General features: G+C 45.2%; 1 protein-coding gene across 1 annotated transcript in view; it reads right to left on the bottom strand.

Annotated features, from left to right (window-relative positions):
- The window catches only part of ENTR1 (endosome associated trafficking regulator 1), a 261,223-nt gene that overhangs the window by 53,689 nt on the left and 183,379 nt on the right, over window positions 1–24,155 (bottom strand). Inside the window, exon 6 of the mRNA XM_086921025.1 lies at window positions 7,349–7,411. Within this exon, the coding sequence (XP_086777151.1) occupies window positions 7,349–7,411 (63 nt within the window). The remainder of the gene's footprint in view (window positions 1–7,348; window positions 7,412–24,155) is intronic.

The following is a 24,155-nucleotide window of genomic DNA, read 5'->3' on the forward strand; positions in this document are numbered from 1 at the left end:
AAAAAAAATTACTTCGGGTACTGATGCTACAGCCTCGATACACTTGCAGGAATCGCGGTCCCTATATAACGAAGCACTAGAACGACTACGCTGCCACGATTATAAGAGACACCTCACAAAGGTGTAGGAAGAAGAGGAGAAGGCTGGCTGCATCCTCGCATGGCTGGTCAAATCGGAATCACGAGGGACCCCGATCACGAATGTTCGCTATGAGGCATGCACGTCTATATATGGGCCAGGAGCAATCAATGCCCTATTTGGGAATATTATGAGGCGTTATATAGGGCTTCAAACAGAAGGAAATTAGAGACTTACTAATAACCCTTCAGCTTGCAGTATTAATAGCTAAGCTCAAGAGATGCTGGGAGACCCAGTGACATTGCAAGAGGTTTGAATGCAAAAACAACAGTTGATGGACAGAATGTAGAACAATGTCATACATTCACCCCAGTACAGAGATCGGGGCCTAAATCCATTGTTTTTTTGCTCACCATGCAATTTCAGTTTGAATCCAGACATATGCAAATCAGTCTTGACCCTGTGCCTCATGGGAACAGTCCAGCCTGAACTGCCAAGCCAGGTCCTCCCAGTATTAGACCGTTAAGCTCCAGAGATGGTGGGAGACCTAGTGACATTGCAAGAGGTTCGCCAGGACATTACCACTATGGCCACATGTAAAACCTCAGGGCCAGACGTACTCCCTGCTGAATTTGTATTCGGTGTATGCCTCCAAATTGGTACCCCATCTGGTGACTCTCTACGCAATGTCTCCAAACTCTGAGGACTCCTTGAATCAACGCGGAATTCCCTAGTGATCCTGCTCCCCACAACAACTGTCTCAGGAGCCCAAGTAGTAGATTATAGGCCTCTATCCATGCTTAACATGGATTTTAAGATTCTTAGTAAGGTTCTGGCACTCCGATTATTCTCTTATATTCAGAGCCTCATACGCACTGACCAAAACGGGTTTATTCCATCTCGGAACACCTCATTCAACTTGAGTGGACTTTGATACAATAAGCTGGGATTATCTATTCGAGACCATGATACGCATGGGTCTTGGGGAGGTCTGGATCAAATGGGTGAGAATCCTATATAGACGCCCTACAGTGAGAGTCAAAAAGGGCAAAACAATATCTGCTCAATATGGAATTTCCCGCTGCACCCGACAGGGATGCCCCCTATCACCCCTACTATTTGCCCTGGCAATTGAGCCTCTAGCTGCAATGTTTCGACAGGAAGGAAATGGGATGGGGCTGACAATAGACAGGCCTGATTACACGATTTACTTATATGCTGACGATCTCCTGATTTTTTTTTTAAGGATGCAGTGGTTGGCTCAGACACGTCCATGGATCTTACGAGAAGATCTGCACTCCTGTCGGGACTAGGGGTTAAGAAGAAAAATAATGATTTGTTTCCAGAGTCAGGAGCAATACCCAGACCCCCAATATTACCTGCAGATCTTAATTGGGCTCCTACTACATTTAAATATTTTGGAATCCATATTTTCAACTCTCTGGATGATCTAAGAGAGGGTAACTTAGACAGAAAGCTTCGGTCCCTTAGGTCTTGCGTGTGGAGCTCCCTGCGATTACCACTTATGACTAGAATCTCACGGACTAAAATGGTCATGCTACCCCACCTATTTCTTTATTAATCTCCCGATTGTGATGCCAATGAGATTGTTCAGACAGGACCCAATCTGCGGAGATGGGTGACGGAGGGTCTCGCTGAAAACGTTGCAACGCCCATAGGGGATGGGGGCCGGGGGGTGCCAAATTTTGAAATTTATCTGCTGGCTTCACAGTTGCAGTGGTTAGCGCAATGGCAAGAGGGAGTAAATTCAGAGGGAACGTTCCTGGCTGAGCCTAATGCACACTCCACACTATTACTGGCTAAGGTGCTTGACCCTACAGTGGCAATCCCTTATCGGTCACTCCCACAGACCACAGCTCTGCAATGCTGGAAACAATGCATGTTCAGAATGGCTAGGACCCCCTGATACAAGCCGGTGCTGCCACTGGTTGGTTAGCCGCATGGACACCCTCAGTTGATATTTACATCTGAAAAAATACTAGCCTGGAGTGAGGCGGGATTGGAGATGGTGGGAGACTGCTACCAGGAGAAGGTATTAATTCCTTTTGAGCAACCTGGACAGTTCCTGCAGTATAAAACCCTAGTTCACACTTTTGGGAAATTATGGGGGAAAGGTGGGGAGGAACCGGAGACACAAATGCTACTGCACGCATTGCTTACATTAGGTACGGCCGGGCAACAGATAAAATGGTTTTATGCAGCCTTCATTGAAGCATCTCTTACACCACTGTGTGCACTCAGGGGGTCGATGGGAACTAGTCTTAAACCGATAATTCACCGATCTGGAATGGGGCAAGGTATTAGTATAGCCCAAGAAGGTAGCTCGCAACACCAGATTGGAATACACGCAGTTCAACTTTATACACTTGACCTATATGACTCCCCACCGTCTCAGATTGCATATGGAGGGGAAATACGCAACTGATCAAGGTGTAATTATGAGAACAGAGATTTTATACATATGACTTGGTCTGCACTGCGTTGCGCCCCTTTAGGGATGAAGAAACATCGAGGATAAATGACACAATGGGACGTGCACTGAGCGCCTCCATTGAGGTATGCTTACTAGGACTTCTTCCCAGCCCACCAAAACGTAAAGTGGAGAATAAATGTATACATCTGGCCAAGGCCTTAGCCAAAAGGCGGATAGCAATTTCCTGGAAATCTATCATCGGACCACGGACAGATATCTAGAAACGGAAAGTAACTAACTGGGCCGGGGCTGATAGTAGAGCGTTAATCAGGGAAGAGGCAAAGGGACTAAGACGCCACCCCATAGCTGACCAATGGAAGGAATTGTTACTTGTTTGAGGACATCCAACGCAGACATATATTGAAGACAAGAGGAGTAGGGAAACCAGAGAGCCTTAATAAACATGTGTGACCTTAGTTAGTCACACTAAGGTCACACATGTTTACAACCCCCATGGGATAAATGTACAGACACATTAGGTGGAATATCGGCCTCGTCCCAGGTTAAAATATTGGCTGAGAACCCCCAATGCAACACCTTGCTTGAGTGGCAAACCACCCCCTAGATGCTCCGCAAATTTATAATACAGCTTACTATCCTGCAGAGTTAAGTTCTACAGTCAGTATTTTTTTTTTAGTTTTTCTTGCTATCTTTATATACATTTTAGATTACGGAGTATAGAAGGCATTCCACAACCTCCCTGATAGAAATATTACAGGTATCCTTAACAATGACATAGCTATATACAGTTTATAGTACACAAAGTGTGGTTACATAAGAAGTGGGGGGAAGAAGACAAAATGATGGAAAAGGAAATGACCAATCCAAGGGTTATACTATGAAAAATGTGTATTGTAACTTATACAATGTTAGTATCTTGTCCGCATTTATGTAACCAAGAGAAATGTAAAGGAAAATATTTATCATTCAGAGCAAGAGCCCCCGCCCACCAAACTTGGTGGCATGCTCATCATCGGGCAGCTAGTCGTTGGGCTGGCATTGCAATGTCCAACAGGCACTTCAAGGGGGGCTCTTTGCAGGAGTTCTTTTGCATAGTTTGCTGTATGATGAAGATATTTTATAGGTGTAGATTGGTGTAGATGTGAGTGTTAGGCTAAAATGAACTAGGGACCTCCACCTCACTAGTTTATTATTGTGGTAGTCCTTGTTAAGGGATGAAATCAAGGCGGAACATGAAGGAAAATAATGTTCCTTCTTATTCTAAGATTATGGTCATTCTAAAGATGTGATCAACATGTTTCTTGCAGTTCGTAAAGTCAAAGTGATCGAAGGTAATTCCTCAAGACCGGGTGAATCCTAATCCACACTAGGTTGAGACTGTGATTCATAAGCAGTAAAGTGCCCAAGTCTAGCATCCACCAATACCGAGTGGGAAAGAAGTACCTCTAACACAATGTAGATATGTTCCTGGAGGTCCAGGATTGCGGTGACAGGATTGTTCCGACGGCAGTGGCCGTGCTGGTGATTAAACAACTGATTTAGTGGTTTACTGAGATTCCGCAATACCTAAGGGGACTAATCTGTTTTGAGACTGACTCAAATGCTTTTAATCACAATATATGAAAACTGAATCCCACAAGGGCTGTATTTCTTCACTGTTGGCTTATCTAAGCTTTTTGAGCTAACCATGTTTTGACTTAATACATACAGATTATACCATTTCTTTCACTGATTTCTTTACTTTTTTTGTTTTTTTGCAATCATGTTAGACATATCTGTTACATGAAAAACCTTTCTGCACACACAATTTTCATCAGTACAAAATACACAATTCTTTTATAATGTACCACATTACTTTTGTATCAAACAAAAGCCTTTAAAAAATGGAAACTATACAATTATACAAAGAGAATTCTTTTCATGTGTCTTAATCTGTCCCCAGCCACACAATGTCCACGCTCTCCTTGCACACTAAAACACACATTTAAATACAAATCAAATTCATAACCATCCCAACCACGTATTACATACACTAATAGATATAATGGGGAGATAACTTCAGGTTTAGCCGTTGTGTTGTAGGTTGGGATAATATGACATCAAGTCAATGTACATTTCGGTAGAGCTTATAAATTGAATCCACCTTCATCAGGACCATCTATATTTAAGGTTGAAAACCGGTGCATATGTGGGGAAAATCTCATGGTTGATTTATTTTAAATGGAAAATAACTTGTGTCATACTGCAGGGATCTATCCAGTGTAGACTCCTAGCCGGAGAACAATTTCCACATTTCAAGCGATCCAGGCTGTGTTAGACCATTCCTTTTCTGGACCCTGCTATATAAGTAGTCTTTGTGTAAGTCTAACCCTCCTCCAAACGGGCGAGCTTCCGGAAGGGTAAAGGCTTTTAATGAAAGTATATCTACAATGTGCTACAGGTACTTGTTTCCCCTCCACACCGTATTGGTTGTTAGTAGGCTTGGGCACTTAACTACTTATGAATCTCAGTCCCAACCTAGTGTAGATTAGGATTCACCAGGTCCTGCCGAATTGCCTTTGATCACTTTGACTTTACCAATGCCAAGAAACATATATCCACATCTTTAAAACTACCACATTCTTAGAAGAAGGAAGATAATTTTCCTTCATGTTCCACCTTGTCTTTAGCCCTTAAAAAGGATTAGCACAGTAATAAACTATTTAGGTGGTGAGGATGTGGCCTAAAGGATAGAGCAGTCGACCTCAAAGCTGGGGAACCGAGTTGGAGTCTCGGCAGAGACGGTCAACATCCTGGGATTCTGGGCAAATCGCTTAATGTCCCCCTGCCTAACAAAAAAGAATATGTCAGTCTGTAACGCAGCTGGTGCTCATGTAAAGCACCAGCTGCGGGTCTAGTTCGAGCTATATAAACCTCCCTCCCTCTAAAGAAATCCTGTTAATTTTGACTTAACACACATCTATGCCAATTAACACCTATAAAATATCTTCATCATACATCTTCTATGGCATTCTAAGCAATAGAACTCTGGCAATTGGCCCCCCTTGAGGGGCCCGCTGGGCACTGCAGAACTAGCCCAACAAGAAGCTACCCAAGGATGAAGCATGCTACCAAGTTTGGTGGGTAAGAGCTGTTGCTCCGAATAATAAAGATTTCGCCCCCGGTCTGGACATCCTCTAGGAAACCTATTTGTGCTTGCTACAAAAGTATAAATAAGAACTGCATACTCTTTGGTCTACTAGATACCTAGGAGTGTTTATGCTGGACGTTTTTTACTCCCTGTCCCTCCTGCTGAATGTGGAAAGGTGAGACAACTTTCAGGAGGAACGCGGCTTTGGTGCTTAACACTACGTTGTCCAGAAAGAAGGTGGTATCTGGTTGCTGGACAGAGAGTGCCGGCAGGTCACTCACATGATAAGCCAAAGTTATCGCTATGAGGAAAACTATCTATAATATAAAAAACCAGAGTGGACAGATGTGAATTGGCTCGAATGAGGAGCAGGTATGTGAGAACCTGGTCTCACTGAGGGGTTACAAATAGTGTTGGTGGGCACACATGGGTTGGAACTTTTAGAAAGTACATCACAACAGTTGGCTAGAACAAAGATGGCTGAGAGGGTAGACGTAAAAAGACTGAGAAGGTTGACAGGCAACCATCAACTGTTGTCACAACAGGGCCTTGCTGCATTAAAGATAAACAACAACAAACACAATCAGTATATCAGAAACTGGTGAATGTTTCGGGACAAACACATTCCCATAGATGGTTTTAGCAGAGGGACATATGGCTTCCAAAATTACTAACTACTTCAGAAGGGGGTTCAAGGTCATCAACTGTCGCTACTCAATCTCAATCAATTTGTGTTTTTCACTGCTGATCTTGGTAGTCATAAAATCGCAACATTTCCACTCTAGAGGGTGAGCCGTCTAATGTTCACACACCAGTGGCTCTGTGGCAGATGGGTAACTAGTTAAAGCTTTTCGATGCACAACCAGCTGAGGCTCAGCCACTGGAAAGCTGGAGATTCCTTCACCTAAACATGAGGCAGGGAACCACGTGTTTGTAGAGCCAGAGACCCACTGATTTAGGGTAAATCTCACACCCTGCTAAACCTTAAATGAACCTCTTAGTCTCCTGTGTAGAGGGGTAAGGGACTGTTATCAGTGTCTAAGAAATCAGATCTAATTTCTGGAAACCAACAAAGAAAAAAAAAGGAAATCCACCTCATAGATGTCTTCTGAATGTCTAAACAACTGTTCTGCATTTAAAGAAATATATATATAATCCTGAATTTCCCACCTGATAAAACTGTAATCCCGGGCAACTCAACTTACATTCAAAATTTAGGAAGCTGTCAGAAAAAGGCTAACTATATTAAAATACTATGACATATCAGATGTGTGGAAAATGTTATTAGAAAAATATGTTACATAACCACATGAAAGCATATGGTTTAAAACAGGACTTGTGAGTACAAATAACATCTTCAATATTTCCCGAAACCATCTTTACGTTACCAGATGAAATACTCATATCTAACAGAATGCAGTGTAGTATACTTACTTTCACTACTTGTTGCACATCGCTATGCTTAGTCCATGACTTTTAGAAACTATGTACAGTTACAGATAGTTAGCAAGGCAAAGGCTTAAAAGCAAGCGCAAAAAGGGGTACAGGTAGAGTATCTGTCAGTGTAATGCCCCTCATGGTTGGAATATCTTGTTTAGACCATCACATACAAACATGTCTGGAACAATTTTCAAAATATTCTAAAAGCTTAGACTGGTTTGAAAAAAGATTTTAGATGAATATACCTGTAGTTGTACAATTTCCTCCTTTAATTGGACAGCAATGCCTTCTGCCACCTGAGCTCTCATCTGAAATATAAAAACAATAAAATTGTTAGCTTATGTTATACTATTGCTTACCTACGCTGATTAGAATATCAAAGTGGTTGTAAGTGACATACAGAATGCAGGGATACCTTACATCATTTTTCATTCCATATTTACTCAATTGCTTTAGCCCAAACAAACTTTAATTATTCAAGAAAGCTCTGGTTAACATGAAGAATATCAACAATTAAGATATAAAATTCTCCCTTGTCAATTCCTGTGAGAAATATACAAGAAATGCCAAACACCTACAGCGGGAAGAATTATACGGGAATGATTTGGTACTTTTAACCCATGAACATTAAAAGGCAAAGAGAAAGACGAGGAATAAGGATGCGTTATCCCAATTCAGATTATCCAGTCTGTAATGATTACTTATTTGACTCCTCTACGCACGTTTATGTTTATAACTTCGGCTACAAGACATACAAAAGTCACCATATAAAAGTAACAGTTGAAAACAATCACAGATACGGCAACAATAATAATTTACATTGGTGTAGAAATACTAAACAGCCAAGAAGCAAAACTGGCGCAATATTAAGCAGCATCTTGCGCTGACCCAAGTGTAACATATCAAGCACAACATTAATGCAATACCATAGGCAGGAAATATCAGCAGAGCTGGATCTATGGCATAATGCGATAGCTTCTCGACACTTCTGTTTGACTACACAGCCTGCTAATTTTTGTACCAGTAATACACAAAAGGTGAGGGGAGGCTACTTGTAATAATTCTAACCCCTGGCAATAGCTCGGGGTAGCACTCCAACCCACCGTTCTTTTGCTCACCATGCCACCTCAGTCTGGACCTAGCCGTATACAAATCGGGCCTGACCCTGCTCCTCATGAGAACATTCCAACCTGAACTATCAAGCCAGGTCCATCCTCAACCGGAACACATGCAACCTAGGACCGGTTTCACCCTAGTTATGGGCACAGTAGCTGGGTACAGCTTGGTGCCAGTGGATTTTCTTTTAACCAAACAAAGTGCATGGTTGTCTCAGTTCGCTCCAAGTCACAAAGGCAGTTCCATTTGCTGCCCTCATCTGGATTTATTTGTGTTGTATAATCCCATATTGGTAGGATACCAAGTCTAAATCTTATAGAATGGGTGCAACAGTTCCAGGGACACGTAATGTAATCTAGTGTAAATGGCCAAGTAATGGTCAAACTCGAAATTCATCTTGGCTAGTGCATACCTACCAAGAGTGTGTCACACATAGAGCTTCTCAGCATCCTGTCTTTTTGAAAACAATCTGAACCAGTAACTTTCCTTGGGCTTAGTGAGAGTTTAACACTTTATTATATTTGTATTTTCCCAGCCCTTCTCATGTCCAATTCTCTTCAATGTTTTTTTAACATAAGTTAACCAGTTGCGCTTTATGAAATTTCGGCATGTGAGTTTGCATGTAACCCAACACAATGTAGAACAAGACGCAAAACAATTATTTTGGAAACAGAGTTTATGCTTAGCTCAAGCTTTAATGGCACCAGTGCATTAACGGATCTAGGCCTAGAAGTAATCTTCAGAAGACAATTTCCTGATCTTCGTATATACCCACAAATCAGAATCACAGAATGTCGCAGTTAAAGCCTTTGGTCTATACAAGGATTAACATTCTGCATATTACTACCAAATTTGTTCTTGCATCTTAAGACTGTTCTCATTGACTGGCTCAGGGAACACACCGATGTTTCCCTTTGGATAACTAATGGCCTATCCTAATATCCAGATAAAAAGTGGAAAACTCTCAATTCACCGCGATACGAAAAGTGCATTGTAAACTATGTATGATAAATTGATAAATTTCATTTTATTTACTTGGACTTCTTTATTGACAATATTTAGTAAGACAGGCCTGTACAATAGTACCCGTCCCTTTTCAGAAGAAGACTTATAGGTTACTAAGAATATTATTGCTATGTATCCATTCTGTAAGTGATGTAATAGTACTTTTTCATACATTTTATCAGCCCTGTCAAGGGGTGATACTAAACAATAATTTGCTAGATCGGTGCACTTTTTTATAATGGGATAATAATAATGGATTCCAATGAGTCGGGTACCAACCATCTTTAAACACGAGCATTAAATACTCATGTTAAAACTGCACCACAGGTTTTAGTATACATTTTAATAAAATGTATTGGTACCATATTGAAGACCGGGATCTTGCCTGGTTTCTTGCAGGCAAATGTTTGTTCTACTTCAGCAGTAATGATATCCATAAATTTAGATACCTCTCTGTGCGGATTTCTCCTATTAACCAAGCCTACTATCCCCAATCACCAGGTCAGTGTTCTCGGCCTTGTGCGCTGCCCTTCGCCTGGTAAGGTGGGACAGGAAGCTAACAAGACAGACGCCTCTCTGGCACAGCAACTGGTTGACTGAGGTCTCCTCGTTGGAGGGCTTCCGCCGCTGGGATCTGGTGGGGATAACGCAGCTCGGCGATGTGTGGGTGGGAGACCACATGCGCTCCTTCACTGACTTGCAACATATTCACACTCTCCTACACTCCCAATTCTACAAATATCTACAACTCCGTCATGCCCTCCATATACACATCTCCACCCCCACCTCCCTCCCAGAGTTCAATCCTCTAGAGGTTCAGGTCATGATGGGCAACCTGGGGAAGCGAGGGGTATCCCGAATATACCGAGCTCTGGTGAACAACTGCCCTGCATCCTTGGATCGGCTTAGGGAGAGATGGGTGGCGTGGCTGGACGAAGCGGACTGGCGCGATGCTCTTATGGCACCCAAAAACCTTACCAAAACCCTTGCGCTTGGTCCAGATATACTACTTGCATGCGGCCTACCTCACACCGGCGCGCCTATTCCGTGCGGGCCTGCGAGCCTCCCCAGACTGTGCGCGCTGTTCTGGCACCCCGGCAGACTTCTATCACATGGTGTGGCTCTGCCAGACCCTGGGCCGGTTCTGGGAGGGGGTGGAGCGTGAACTGACGCAGGCCCTGGGATGGGTAGTTCCCCATGACCCGAGACACTTGTTGTTGGGGGTGTTTGACGGATTAGATGGCTCCCGAGCAGACAAACGCTTCCTGGGCATGGCATTAGCGGTTGCAAAGAGAGATATCGTGGCCCACTGGTCACAGGCTGATGCGCCAAAGCTGCAGAAATGGCGGAGGGGTGTGGATTGGTGTGGGGTGCAAGAAGAGTCCCTCTTTGAGGCTCGGGCTGTCCTGAACTGTTCAATAAAGTGTGGGGCAAATGGTTCGGCTTGTTGCCACCGGGAGCAATACCATTTCGCGCTGTTGCTGGTCCTCATGGACTAATCCTTTATTTTGCTGTGATTATTGGGTGTGATGTCGCTAATGATGGAGGGGGGAAGAGTGGGGGTTTTTGTTTTTGTTTTTCAAAGTTAATGTGTATTCTTGCCAATGTTTTCTTGTATAAAAATTAATAAACTTGATTATCAAAAAAACCAAGCCTACTAAATGCTCTCATAGCCAGTCTTTACTGCATAAGGTTGACTAAAGTATTTTACCCACTCCTTCGCTCCTATTTCCACACAATTAGTCTTCCCTAATACCTCCAGGACAAGTCCACTGAACAGCTTATGAACTCTCCGCTCTCCATGCAGCTTTTTCCTTAATGTGTGGTTCCGACCCTCATTTCTTAGTATGCATTTTGTAGAGTAATCAATTATCCCATTATCCTGCTTTTTCAAGGCGCTGTTCAATTTCTTTCTCTGCAGACTCTCCATTGTAGCAATCATACTCCTCCTGTTTGCTCTTGACATCATTCCTCAATTGTCGCTCAGAACTAAAATAGCAGGCAACCTCCTTAATTACTCCTTCAAATACCTCAAGAGCATCCCAGCTACCACAGCAACCTACCTTAGCCCTTCATTGAGATGAGATGCTGTCGCACCATAACACGGAGTACAATATTTTCATATCTGTCTGGATTGCACCTAATTGTCCTCTTATTACTAGCTGAATAGAGCCCTATGAGTTTATAGTTGCTGGATGAAGCTTAGTTGGTTTCAGTGCTAAGTAGGTTATTGAGGACTCCTATCGCTTTTTATTCTAAGAACTACCGCCACATCCGCCATATCCTAGATTACCGACCAGGCTTCCAAGACAAAAAAAGATAAGACATAATAACCGGGCACACGATTTGGGGGGTCTCGAAGACGAGGACTGGATGGAGGCCATTGCCTCCTCTAGAGAACTGACCATACGTTCAGGTTTCCACCTAGTACAATTAGAAATCCTTCACAGTTCGTATTATCCCTCTACATTATTCAAGATGGGTAGGACAGAAAGTGTCAATTGCAGACGGGGTTGTGGCCAAGTGGGTTCCTTTGACCACACGATTTGGGAATATCCAAATATACAGGGCTTTTGGGTTGCAGTAATGGATTGTCTGAAAAAAGTAAGTGGATCCTCCATCACCCTGACAGAGAAACGGTGTCTCCTGAATATTTGGGAGAAAACTGACCTGTTCTGTATGGAAATTATATGGTGAATGTTTGGTTTGGCCATCGCAAAAAGGAATATTGCCAAGATATGAGGGGCGGAACAGGTGCCCCAGTTAGAAGATTGGAAACACAACAGAAAGTCTGATAATGTTGTATGTGACTTTTTCATCAAAATGGTGTAAAAGCTACACAATGCATGAATGCTTATTGTAATGCCAGGCATGAGCCAAAGTTATCCTCTCCAGAGCCAACATTGCGTCATAGCCCCACAAAAACATCCTTGAAGCTGTCAAACATCATTAACAGCTATCGAGGCATATAATTCTAAAAATTGTTTAATTGGTAACAGTGAAATAAATATGATTTTAGCACTTAATATTAACCCCTTCCATGCTGGGCCGTTTCCGCCGCTGTGCGGTAAACAAAAGAACAGGGCGGGGCCGTGAAGAACCCCAGCCGTCATCAGCACACGAGCGCAGCAGAGCGTGACGGCTGGGGTTCGTCACCAGCATGGAAGGGGTTAAAAGCACATTTTGGGGCAGCTGGAGAATCAAAAAAATGTTTGGAACCCGTTCTTATAATTATTTGGAAATTTAACTAAGTTATTATAAACCAAATTAAAATGTAAAAGTAAATATTTGAACACATGGCATTTTAGACAATTTCACTCTGCTAAGCAGCGGTACTAGAATCTGTGCGCTGCTATCTTTATTGGCTCTGTTTACGTATATAGTGCCAGAACGCTCCTAGAGCCTAAGACAGACAGGGAGAAGAACAATTGTTACTTACCAGTAAACGGTGGTTCTCCAGTATTGGTGTCTTTCATAGATTCACATGCTTGAATATTTCCCGTCGTCGAAGTGGGAACCCCACGGTAAATAAAATAGCAATAAAACCAATAATATATGTATATAAAAACATAATTACATACATTCCAAAACCATAAATACTTATAAGTACCATGGTTAGCATTAACACATAGGAATACATTAGAAGAAAAAGAACACTTTATAACATATCCATGTCAATATGTTAGTCCAAACTACAGCCAATCAGGCGCAAGCTCCCTCTAAAATCTTCTCCTCAGAGGCTCAGGCCCTCAGATTTTCATAGCACAAGAGTGACAAAAGAGTTCAGAAGGAGAAGCGAGCCTCTGAGGGGAGGTGGGTGGTTCGCATGTGAATATATGAAAGACACCAATACTCGAGAACCACCGTTTACAGGTAACAATTGTTCTTCTCCAGTATTGGTGTGTCTTTCATAGATTCACATGCTTGAATAGAATAGTGAGCAGTAATAGCTGGCCGCAAGACAAAATAGCAGTGCATTAGCATGAAAATGCAATGAAACGACATACTGCTACCAGACAGATAATAGTAGAACCCATATAGGTGGAGGGAAGGAAAGAGGCTCACCTTATTTAAAAAGATTGCGAAGCACCGCTGGCCCACTGCTGTATCCGCTTCATTGATCGTCTCAAGGCAGTAGTGCTTTGTGAAAGTGTGCCTGCTGGACCATGTGGCTGCTCGACATATTTGGTGAATCGGCACACCAGCAAACAGGGCAGTAGAGGATGACATCACCCTGGTGGAATGAGCTCCCACTGTAGATTGAAGAGGCTTGTCGGCCTTCTAATGACAGAATGAAATTGCTGATGAAATCCAACGTGCAATAGTTGGCTTGGTAACAGAACGCCCTTTGCGCATGCGTCCGTATGCAACGAACAGTTGATCAGACCTACGAAAAGGCGCTGTTCTGTCGATGTAGAATTTAAGGCATCTTTTAACGTCCAAAGAATGCAAACGTTGTCCCGCCAGAGATTGGGGATTAGCAAAGAAAGTCTTTAAGAACACTGGTTCATTAAGGTGAAAGTCAGTTGGCACCTTAGGCATGAATGCCGGGTTGGTGCGAAGTACAACACAGTCCGATTAGAATTGAAGGAAAGGAGGCTGAAGGATAAAGGCGTGATGAGGTTAATGTAAGAAGAAGAGCCACCTTCCAGGTCAAAAAATTTAAATCCGCTTTGTGGATGGGCTCAAAAGGTGCCTTCATCAATTGTGCCAAAACAACATTGAGATGCCAGGTAGGAGGAGGACACCGAATGGGCGGGAACATCCTGAACAGCCCCTGAAAAACTGCCTAATGACTCTGGAAGAGCAGCGAGAGGAAGACTCATCCTGCTGAAAACGAGATATAACCGCTAGGAAGACCTTCAAAGTGGAGTAGGAAAGTCCTGATTGAGCCAACTGCAGAAAGAACGGCAGAAGCGGAGCAGGAGAGGAGTGCACAGGATGGATGTTGGCAGATGCACACCAGTGACAGAAACTTTTCCACTTGAGCTTGTAAGTCTTTACTGTGGAAGGAGCTCTCGCATTGGCAAGAACGTCCCTACAATCTGGCGAAATATTAAAGTGGGCAAATTCAAGGTGCTCAGGTTCCAAGCCGACAATTTGAGAGAGGTGGTGTCCGGATGACATAGCCGACCCTTGTCCATTGCGAGGAGATCCGCCCGAGGACGAAGGAGGATGGGTTCACACTGCGAGAGGAGCAGCAGTTCAGAGAGCCACGCCTGACAAGGCCATCTGGGAGCGATCAGGAGAATGTGGCACGGCTGTCTCCGCATTTTCCACAACACTCGAGGAACCAGCGGAATCGGCGGAAAAGCGTAGGCAAATAGATTGCACCAGTCCATCAAAAGGGCATTCCCGCATGACCCTTGATGGGGAAGCCAGCTTGCATAAGACAGACATTTCCGGTTCACAGGGCTCGCAAAAAGATCCGTTGTCGGGCGACCCCACAGCCGTAAGAGGAAGTCCAGAGTTGGCGGATGCAACTCCCACTCGTGGGTCGAAGACGCCGACCTGCCTTGGGAATTCGCTACGATGTTGGAGATGCCTGGTAGGTGAACCGCTGTAAGGGTAATGTGGTGACGGAGTGCCCATTCCCAGATGCTCTGTGCCAGCTGAGAAAGGAGCTGCGACTTGGTGCCGCCCTATTTGTTTACATAGTGCATACTGGTGGTATTGTCGGTTTGAATGAGCATTGATTATCCTTGGAGCAGAAGATGGAAAGACTTGAGCGCCAGGAAGATGGCCATTAGTTCCAGTCTGTTGATGTGCCAGGAACGTTGAGACAGGGTGAACTTGCCCTTTATGGATAGGCCCTGAAGATGCGCACCCCAGCCTTCCAGGGAGGCAACCGTGGTAAGGACGAGCTCCGGAGCGATGGTTCGGAAAGAAGTACCAGCAGCGATGTTTGACGGTTGAGCCCACCATTGGAGAGCAGATCTCATCCGAGTGGTCACTAGGACCAGATTGTTGAAAGAGCCAGTGAACTGACGCCACTGTTTGTCTAGTTCCTCTTGAATTGGGCGACCCTTGAGCCTGCAGTTTGGGATCAGGGAGATGCAGGAGGACGCCATCCCAAGAAAGGATTTCAATACACGAACTGAAACTGACCTTTTTGAACGGATGCGAGCCACTAGGCGTAGAATCCACAGCGGACGCTCATGAGACACGAATGCCTTCGCCAGTGAAGTATTCATAGTGGCCCCTAAAAAGGTCCTGCAGGGAGCTGGATCGACCTGAGACTTCTCGGTGTTGATGGAAAGACCGAGGGAGTGGAATAGAGTCTGACAGAATCGAGTGTCCAGAGACGCCTGATGGCGAGATTGCGACTTGATGAGACAGTCGTCCAGTTAGGGAAAAATTGGAATGCCCTTCAAATGTAGATATGCTACCATCGGAGCCAAGACTTTCGTGAAGACGTGAGGGGCGGATCGAAGGCTGAAAGGCAGAACCTTGAATTGAAAGTCTTGGCGCCCTACCCGGAAGCGCAAGTACTTCCTGTGTCTTGGAAGTATTGGCACGTGGAAATACGCGTCCTGGAGATCGATGGTGGTCATGAAGTCGTCCTTCGAGAGAAGGCGGAGAACTTCTGCGAGCTTGAGCATGCGGAAGGATTGACACTTCAGATACTTGTGTAGGGCTCGTAAATCGAGGATCGGATGCCCGTCGCCAGACTTCTTGAGGACGAGGAAAAAAACGGGAATAGAATCCCATCCCCTTCTGAGACTTGGGAACCACTTCTATGGCACCTTTCTGAATCATGAGTCGAACCTGCTGAAAGAGCTCCCTGAGGTGAGCCGGAGGAGGACCAGTTGGAGGAGTGTTTGGAGGGAACTTGACAAACTCCAAAGCATAGCCTTTTGATACAATGTCCAGCACCCAACGGTCCGAGGTGATTGAAGACCAATTGGAATAGAAAAGGGAGATTCAACCTCCAACTTTGAGCGGGGAAGGCAAGCCGTTGCTTCTTAGAAGCGGAGCCTTTGTAGGAAGATTTTACTCTGTAAGATTTGGAAGACTGTTGCCGATGGGACTGCTGGGGCTGAGAGGAATATCTCTGATTTCCTTGGCCGTAGGAGCGGTACTGGTTGGACCCGCCGCGAAACGAAGAAGACGTGCCGCGTCCGCACGCATGACGAAAAGGCTGCTTGCAAAACTGCAAAGTGCCTAGGGCACGAGCTGTCTCTGTGTCCTTTTTTAAGGTTTGTAGTGCGTCGTCCACATGCTGGCCAAAGAGCGATTCGCCGTTGTTGGACCTGGGATCTCCAGATCACATAGGGTAGCCTGGCACAGTGTAGGACAGTCAAACCTAAAGGCAAAAGAGTTAAGCTTGCGTCACACCCTCACAGTAACCTAGCATCCATCCATTCAAAAACAACGCTACACCAGTTGTAGAAATATACGGTTCACTTTTATAAAAGAATTTCTGTATACTCTCGCTTATTCCATCTGATAGTTTTGTCACTATTCACATAAAATACTCCAGCATCAGTCTTGTTGCATTAATAAAAGAGAACTGAACATTACATTGCATTTGTTGGTACAAAATCCCCTTCTCTCATCTTTAAATGACAGGAGACTGGTTGACATATTCCGAAAATCAAGAAAACATTACATAAATTTTACGGTCCCAGAAACGGTCTCAGATCTGGTTAACTCTCTCTACAGGTGGACACAGTGGTACATTACCCCTTAAGGACTCCAGAACATTTTAATCCGGTTAATGCAGATTCTTAGTACAATTTCCAGTCACAGGACCCTTGTGTCACAGTGCAAGCAGCTAGGGATCTGAATGGAGACAGACAAGTTTTTTTCTTCACTGAATTAAATTACCCAGCTTGCTCTAGACTCTCAGTAGACACGTGGGATCCCTCACCCTCTCCTCATGGGACCACAGTATCCTGTGTCAAATCAGTTACAGCCCACACTTTATTACATAGTCTTGACTCTGGGGCACTGCTCCTGGTAATTTAACTTTACCAAATTAGGGAAACACTGCACCAAAGGATTTGGTCTTCTGGGGTCTTGGAAGTGCCTCAGTATCCTGTAGTCTAATTTTTGATTGGTAGGCAGAACTGGTGTCCCGTTGTAGTCCCAGTTTCACTCTCCTCCTCCCTCCAGCCAAGAGCCCCCCTCGCTTACTTATTTTCCTGAAGCGGACAGAGACCTGGATCGCTCCGGTCACACTACCGGACTCTCTCCACCCAGTGGCGCCTCCCTCGCGAGCCAGGCCGTGGCAATCAAGCCGGTCTTGAAGGGGGGACGCGCTGGCTTTAGGGCTCCGATGCTCTCTTTTCCGCTGATCTCCTTGACAAACTAACCTTGTCGACTCGCTGGTGAACGGCGACTCTGAGCAAGCGCCGGGGAGTAGCGTCGCTGGGCGGGGATCTCCTCCTTCTCCCAGCGTGCTCAGTGGTCCGTCTCTGAGCCTGCGTGATCGCGGGTTCTTCCTGACTGAATCTCCGCCCCCTCTGGGAGACAGCGATCTCCTCACCGGTCCGGTGCAGCGCCGCGCCACCTCAGCTGGTCACCCGCTCCACCACGGCAGCCCTCAAACTCCCAGTCAGAAAGGGCTGAATGTCGAGCGGAGCATACCTCAGGAGCCCTCGGCTCTCCCCACCAAGGCTACCGACAGCGGAGGAAGAATCTTCCAGCTGCCACTGAAGAAAGGTAAGGGAAGACTTGGTGAGCCCTGCGCAGGGGCCAGGTTGGCACGAAGCACCAGGGGAGGAAGGAAATAATTAGCTCCCTCTGTCTTAACACGAACCTTCCAATGTTTTTTAAGGTTCGATTTAGTCTCCAGTACTGGAATGGGGGGGGGCGACTTTTTATTTATTTATTTTATTTATTTAACTTATATAGCGCGTTATAACCACCGGGGTCTCTAAGCGTTGTTTGTCCAGATTACGTAGCGAGGTATGGCATTCACTTGATCCCAGCAGTGCGCCTAAGGTCTGCTCCATGCTTGCTTAAAAAGTACAGTTTTTAACTTTTTCCTGAAGGATAGCAAATTGCATTCCTTCCTGAGTTCTGGGGCCAGTTTGTTCCACAAAGCTGGGAGTGTGTTGGAGAAAGCACGTCCCCCCACCGTGGCCAGTTTGAAACGGGATTGGGACAAGAGGGTAGCGTTCGACGAGCGCAAAGTCCTGCCCGGTATGTATGGGAATAGGCGGGATTTCAAATATCTTGGTGCTTTACCATACAGCGCCTTGTGTACGATGCACAATCCTTTAAATACAACCCTCTGCCGAATCGGGAGCCAATGTAGCTCCTGCATCAGGGGGGAAGAGTGGGCAGTCCTGGGTTTCTTATAGATCAGCCTGGCTGCATCATTCATAACCCCCTGTAGTTTATCCAGCAACCGCTGGGGTAAACCTATATACAGGGAGTTCCCGTAGTCCAGCCTAGCCAGGATTGTGGCTGAGACCACGTGTTTTAAAGTAGAGAATGAGAGTAATGCAGAGATCTTCCTTAATTGTCGTATCAGGCCTATACAAGTACCCACTACCGTAGTGACTTGTTTTTTCATGGATAGTTTGTCATCCACATATAGGCCCAAACTTTTGACTGCAGTTGCCGGTTTCGGTGGCACACCCAGCTCCAAAGGCCAAAATTTCTCGCTCCAGGGGTTGCCCGAGATGGAAATGGGCAACACTTCCGTCTTGTCCGGGTTGATTTTTAAGGAGTTCTCGGACATCCAGTTAACCGTGACTTTCACACCCCTTCACTCCTTGATAAGTCTCTCAAGCTCACCCCAGATTAGGGATTAACCCTTTTTAACCTGAGTAGACTTCCTGTCCAGGATCAATAGAAACACAGTCTAACTGGGTCAGGTCTGCAGGGAAAGGAGGCGGTGATACCATGAGGGGGCAACCCTTAAAAAGCAGTCCGCCCTCTGAATGTCCTACCCCCAACTAGCGCCACAGCCTGTACTCTAGCTGACCCTCTCTGAATGACAAAATGGCCGCCCTACAGTTGGCCTTTTATACGCCTAGCATCAAGTGTCCAGAACAGGCCAGAAGGTTCTAGATTCCCTATGTTAACCTATGGGTCCCTTTCCTGAAGTAATCGTTATGGCAGTTACTGGCCACCATTTTGGGTAACTAAGCTTTCCCTCAGAAAAAGGAGGGATTTCTAGGCCTATGAGGAACCATGGGGTCAAGGAGTACCTAACCCCCAGGTCAACACCTAAAATTCCCAGTAGACATAAAAATGAAAGGATTGAGGGGCAAAAAGGGGACAAAAAATAAATAAATAAAAGGAGGGACCACCCAAAGGGCTGACAGGTCTAACAGCCGTCATAGGGCATGTCGAGGATTTTCGCCTGAACCTCCTGGTGAAAAGGTGGAACGAAGCCAGCCCTGACGACGTAAGACGGCTGCCCCCGCAAGCTGACGAAAACCAGTGCACGCACTGTCCACAGAGCAGTCGATAATCTCTAATAACGCGCTCTCTCGCTCCTGAAGAATCTTGGGAGCCTCTGCTCGGGAGGGCTCAGGAATGAGGTTGATAAAAGAAGACTTATCCGACCACATCTGGCGGTCGTAGCGCCCCAGAATGGCCAGAGAATTTGCAGCCCTCATGGTGGTAGAAGCCATAGTGGATTTTCTTTTGCCAATGGCATCAAGACGACGTCCCTCACGGTCAGGAGGAGCGGTAATAGGAGTAGACGGATTCCTGGAACGGCGCTGTGCGGCCTGGGTGATCACGGAATCGGGCTTAGGTTGCGCTACCAAGCAAGCTGGAGAACCTTGGGGCACTCTAGATTTCTTCTCCAAACAAGGAAGAAGCGCCGGCATAGAATTTGGCGTCTGCATCAGTTTGACACCCTCGTTCCAGATGAAGTCAATTATGGGCACTGCCCAGACACGTTTGAAAGGTTGACTCTTGAAATCAAAGTAAACAGTCCTCGTCTTTCAGAACCATAGGAAGCTTAAAACGCATCACTGCTCATTCCATAAGCTGGTGAAAACCAGCTATATCCACAGGAGGGGAATCCCCTGAACCCGAAGGTGGTAGACTCAGCGTCTGGATTTGATAATCGTCCCAATCCACCTTGTTCCCATCATCATCATCAACTTCACCGTCCTCTCAATCTGGGCGAACGTCATCATCCTCATAAACCGTTGCATGGACTTGAATAAAGGTTGCAGATGGTGCAGAAGGCGCCGTTGGTTCTGGCAGTGTAGTAGTGAGAGGAGCCACTGTAGTCACAGGCACCGTTGGTTGAGGTGACCCCTGGTGAGATGGTGGAAAACGTCAATTAAAATCCTCCAACATGTACTGGAGATTAGAAATGAGGGAGAGAGGAATCTGAGCTGTGGGAATCTGAACAGAGGGTTCCTCCTCATGGAAGTAAGGATCTTCCCGATCCTCATAGTCCTGAAATTTAATGACCAGTTCTGAAGGACTTCGAGCTGCCCGGAATCTATCGTCGTCCTCCTCATCAGAACCAGAGTCATGCTCCGAACCCGTGGCAAAAAGGAGGTGATGGAGGCTGAGGTGGACGTGAAATCGGAAGCTGGTCCAAAGGCACATGTCAACGTTGGTACAGAGGGTCAACAGCAGGAGCCCCAGAACTGGATGAAGAAAAATGGCACCAGAGGCATAGATGGACGATAACACTGTTGACGGGACAACCACCGTGGACGGAGCCGTCGTCGACGAAACGACCGTCGACGGAGCCGCCGTCGATGGAGCACCCGCCGACGAAGAGGCTTTCTTCACAGCAAGCGTCGACGAAGATTTTGATGTCAACGAGACTCCTTTCTTAGATGTCGACAAGGAGATTGGAATCATAGACGAGACAGATTTGAAGCTCACACAAACCATCGTCGACACTGAAGACGTCGACACAGCCGTTGTCCACGACCCGCTGGCACAAGTCGTCATCACGGTCGTTGTCAGAGAGGTGGAGACGGCAGATTCCATCGTCAGAACGACCGTCGACGCTCCAATCGACGAATTGGCACGTTTTTTTAGAGAAAACATGCGCAGAAGGAGCCGTGGACGACTGAGAGTCAGATCTCAAGGGCGTAGGCGTAGCAGGAGGAGGTGAAGACACAGGAGGAGCCTTCTGGAGTTGAAGCTTCCTCATCTTCAGGAAAGGAGATGGCAACTCCTGTACACTGCTACGCTTAGAAGCGGCTCTAGACACACCTGAAGCAAGGCTTTCTGAGTCAGAGAGAGGTGAATCCTTATCCTTCAACCTCTGCAACCACAGAAGGAGATGCCCTTCCCTGTTCTTAAGGGTTTTGTTTGAAAATGTCCTGCAAATTTTACATTTTCCTACCTCATGCTCTGGATAGAGGCAGTAAATACACTTCTTGTGAGGGTCGTCTGAGAAGAGCCGCAACTTCCCACAAGAAGAACATGGACGAAACAAAGACTTCTTACTTGAAGACATTTAAGAAAACTGAAGAAATCCAGAAAGAAGTAGAAAACTGAGCAGAGCTCAGAGAGACTCCCTTCTAACGACGTGCGGTAAAAAATCTGAGGGCCTGAGCCTCTGAGAAGGTTCTAGAGGGGAGCTTGCGCCTGATTGGCTGTAGTTTGGACTAACATAATGACAGGAATATATTAGAAGAAAAAGAACACTTTATAGCATATCCATATGTGATAATGCTAACCTTGGTACTTCCAAGTATTTATGGTTTTGGAATGTATGTAATTATGTTTTTATATACATATATTATTGGTTTTATTGCTATTTTATTTACCATGGGGCTCCCACTTCGACAACGGGGAATATTCAAGCATGTGAATCTATGAAAGACACCCCAATACTGGAGAACGGACAAACTCTAATGTGTCAGGACTCATTGAGACAAAAGCATTTGCATCCTTCCAGCTGGAATTCTATGCCCCATGAATTCTGCCAAGGTCTTTGGGGTACTGTATACTCCAAATCAGTCTACAATGAGGTCTCTGATAAAATTCTAATTATCATCTTTTAATCCATAGATCGTGTCTGAGCTGTTCACCGTGTTCCCCCTCTTTATATCTGAATGAAGTTTGCAGGTAGCAGTGCAAACCACTTCCCTACCACCCTTTTGTTCTTGCAGTCAATTTTCAGTGATATCTCCTAATTTTGCTATGATCGCTGGGCAGTTGTATTTATCCTGTGAAAACACCCTTTCTAATGATTTGGATATCACTCTATCATGTCCCTTCTTTTGTTGATTCTTGAGCCTTGGGAAGCAATTTCTTGCAATATAATTGCACCTCCATTTTAGCGGATTACCAGCCTTGAACTACAGTCATATCATCCAGGGTCCTATAAACTGATTTTGAGAGAAACTATTGCCAGGGTCAATGGAGTCACAAGCTGCGTACTGTCCTTTTCACATCTCAATAAGGTGCTGTGTTATTCGCTGCCCATGTAATTTGTCCATGAGAGCTCAAGAGACAAGTGAGCTTCTACAAATGGTAGCTCTTCCTTATTTAAATGTCATTCAATATACTTATTGCATAGGTTTGCAGGGATATTTAGAGCTTGTTGTGCTGCTCAGAGGGTACCAGACTGATACGGGTGAAGGTAATAATGGTAAGTGAGAAGTCTCCTAGTTAATATCAGAGGGCAGGCAGTCACGTAACTTAGTGGCTGTATCTATCACCTTTTTTCTTGTTGAAAATATCTTTATCTTTATTGTCATTTTATAAATAATCATTCATGACACCATACTGTAAATATTGAATGATAAAACAAGTTGAGTTCGGCTTTCAAGATTCTTCCTGCTTGGACATTTACTGTGTATTATTACAAATTATATATTGCATCTTATTTATTAAGTAAATGGCACATAGTGTATGCGGTTAGGAAATTACCTTCTAATCAACTGCACACCCCCAACTATCTCATAGGAGCTCTGATCTGTTATAGCCCACCTATTTCTTTTGATAGTTATGCGCCTGCCCGTGTCTTTTTCCCTTATTATTCCCTGAGGCCTGTTAATTGGTGGGGAGTGCTGTGGGTGCTTTGTCAACTCCATACATCAAATGTGCCAAGGAAATCACTAATTAACAACAAAATAAATAATAAAAAAAGGGGAACAACCTCAAACAGTGCATGTTCATACATCAGGCATAATTTGTAGCAAGGGTGGTCATGTTATAGTCTACTCTTCTCGGTGGGGCAAATTAAACCTTTGTACCTGTCCGGTAGACCACTACAACCATATATACTTGTGGGGGTAGGAAAAGAAGTTACGGGGAGGAAGAGGGGTGTGAGCCCCGTTTCAGTGCTTGGCATGTCCCTGTCACACATCTACCGTACTTCGACTTCACACCCCCTAAGTGTCCGTGCCACCTACTCCATGGGGGACTCGCTTCTGTCGTTTTTGACTTTAGGGGGATTTGGATGGTCCGAGTTAAACAATATGTTCCTCCATGCTTCAGCAATCAGGCGCTGGTGCAGTCCCCTCAGTTCCTACCTAGCCAGTGCTCTACCTTCCGCAGCAGCCCACTTAGACACCTCTTGTATCCATGTGCTATTCTGAGGTCCCATAGCAGACTTCGATGTTCGCTATACGACTCTTGGCCAATGCAAGGGACAAATAAATACATTTATTCCCAGCCTTATGCTTAGGTGGTCTAGGGTAAAGGCCATACCTCTGCCGAGTGCTCAAGAGCACGATTTAGTGCGTCATTGATTTTCGGTAGTACTGTTACTCAGAATCCCTGCAGCAACGCACAGTTCCAAGACATATGGAGAAAGTCAGCATCTAATTGGCCACATCTCGGGCAGACTCTTGGTTCTCCTCCAGAGACGGGCACTGCGGGATATCTTCTTGGGAGACTCCAATACTCTACGCCACTCAGGGTCAGTAATCGTCCTATTCAGGGCTCTTTCCCCACCTATGCATCGGGGATAGAGATGCATAGAATCACTTTTTTTGGTGCCCTGCTGTGCCCAATGTAATTAGTGAGTGGAGA

The sequence above is a fragment of the Lissotriton vulgaris genome, chromosome 5 (genome assembly GCF_964263255.1).
Source record: "Lissotriton vulgaris chromosome 5, aLisVul1.2, whole genome shotgun sequence".
NCBI classification, from domain to species: Eukaryota; Metazoa; Chordata; class Amphibia; order Caudata; family Salamandridae; genus Lissotriton; species Lissotriton vulgaris.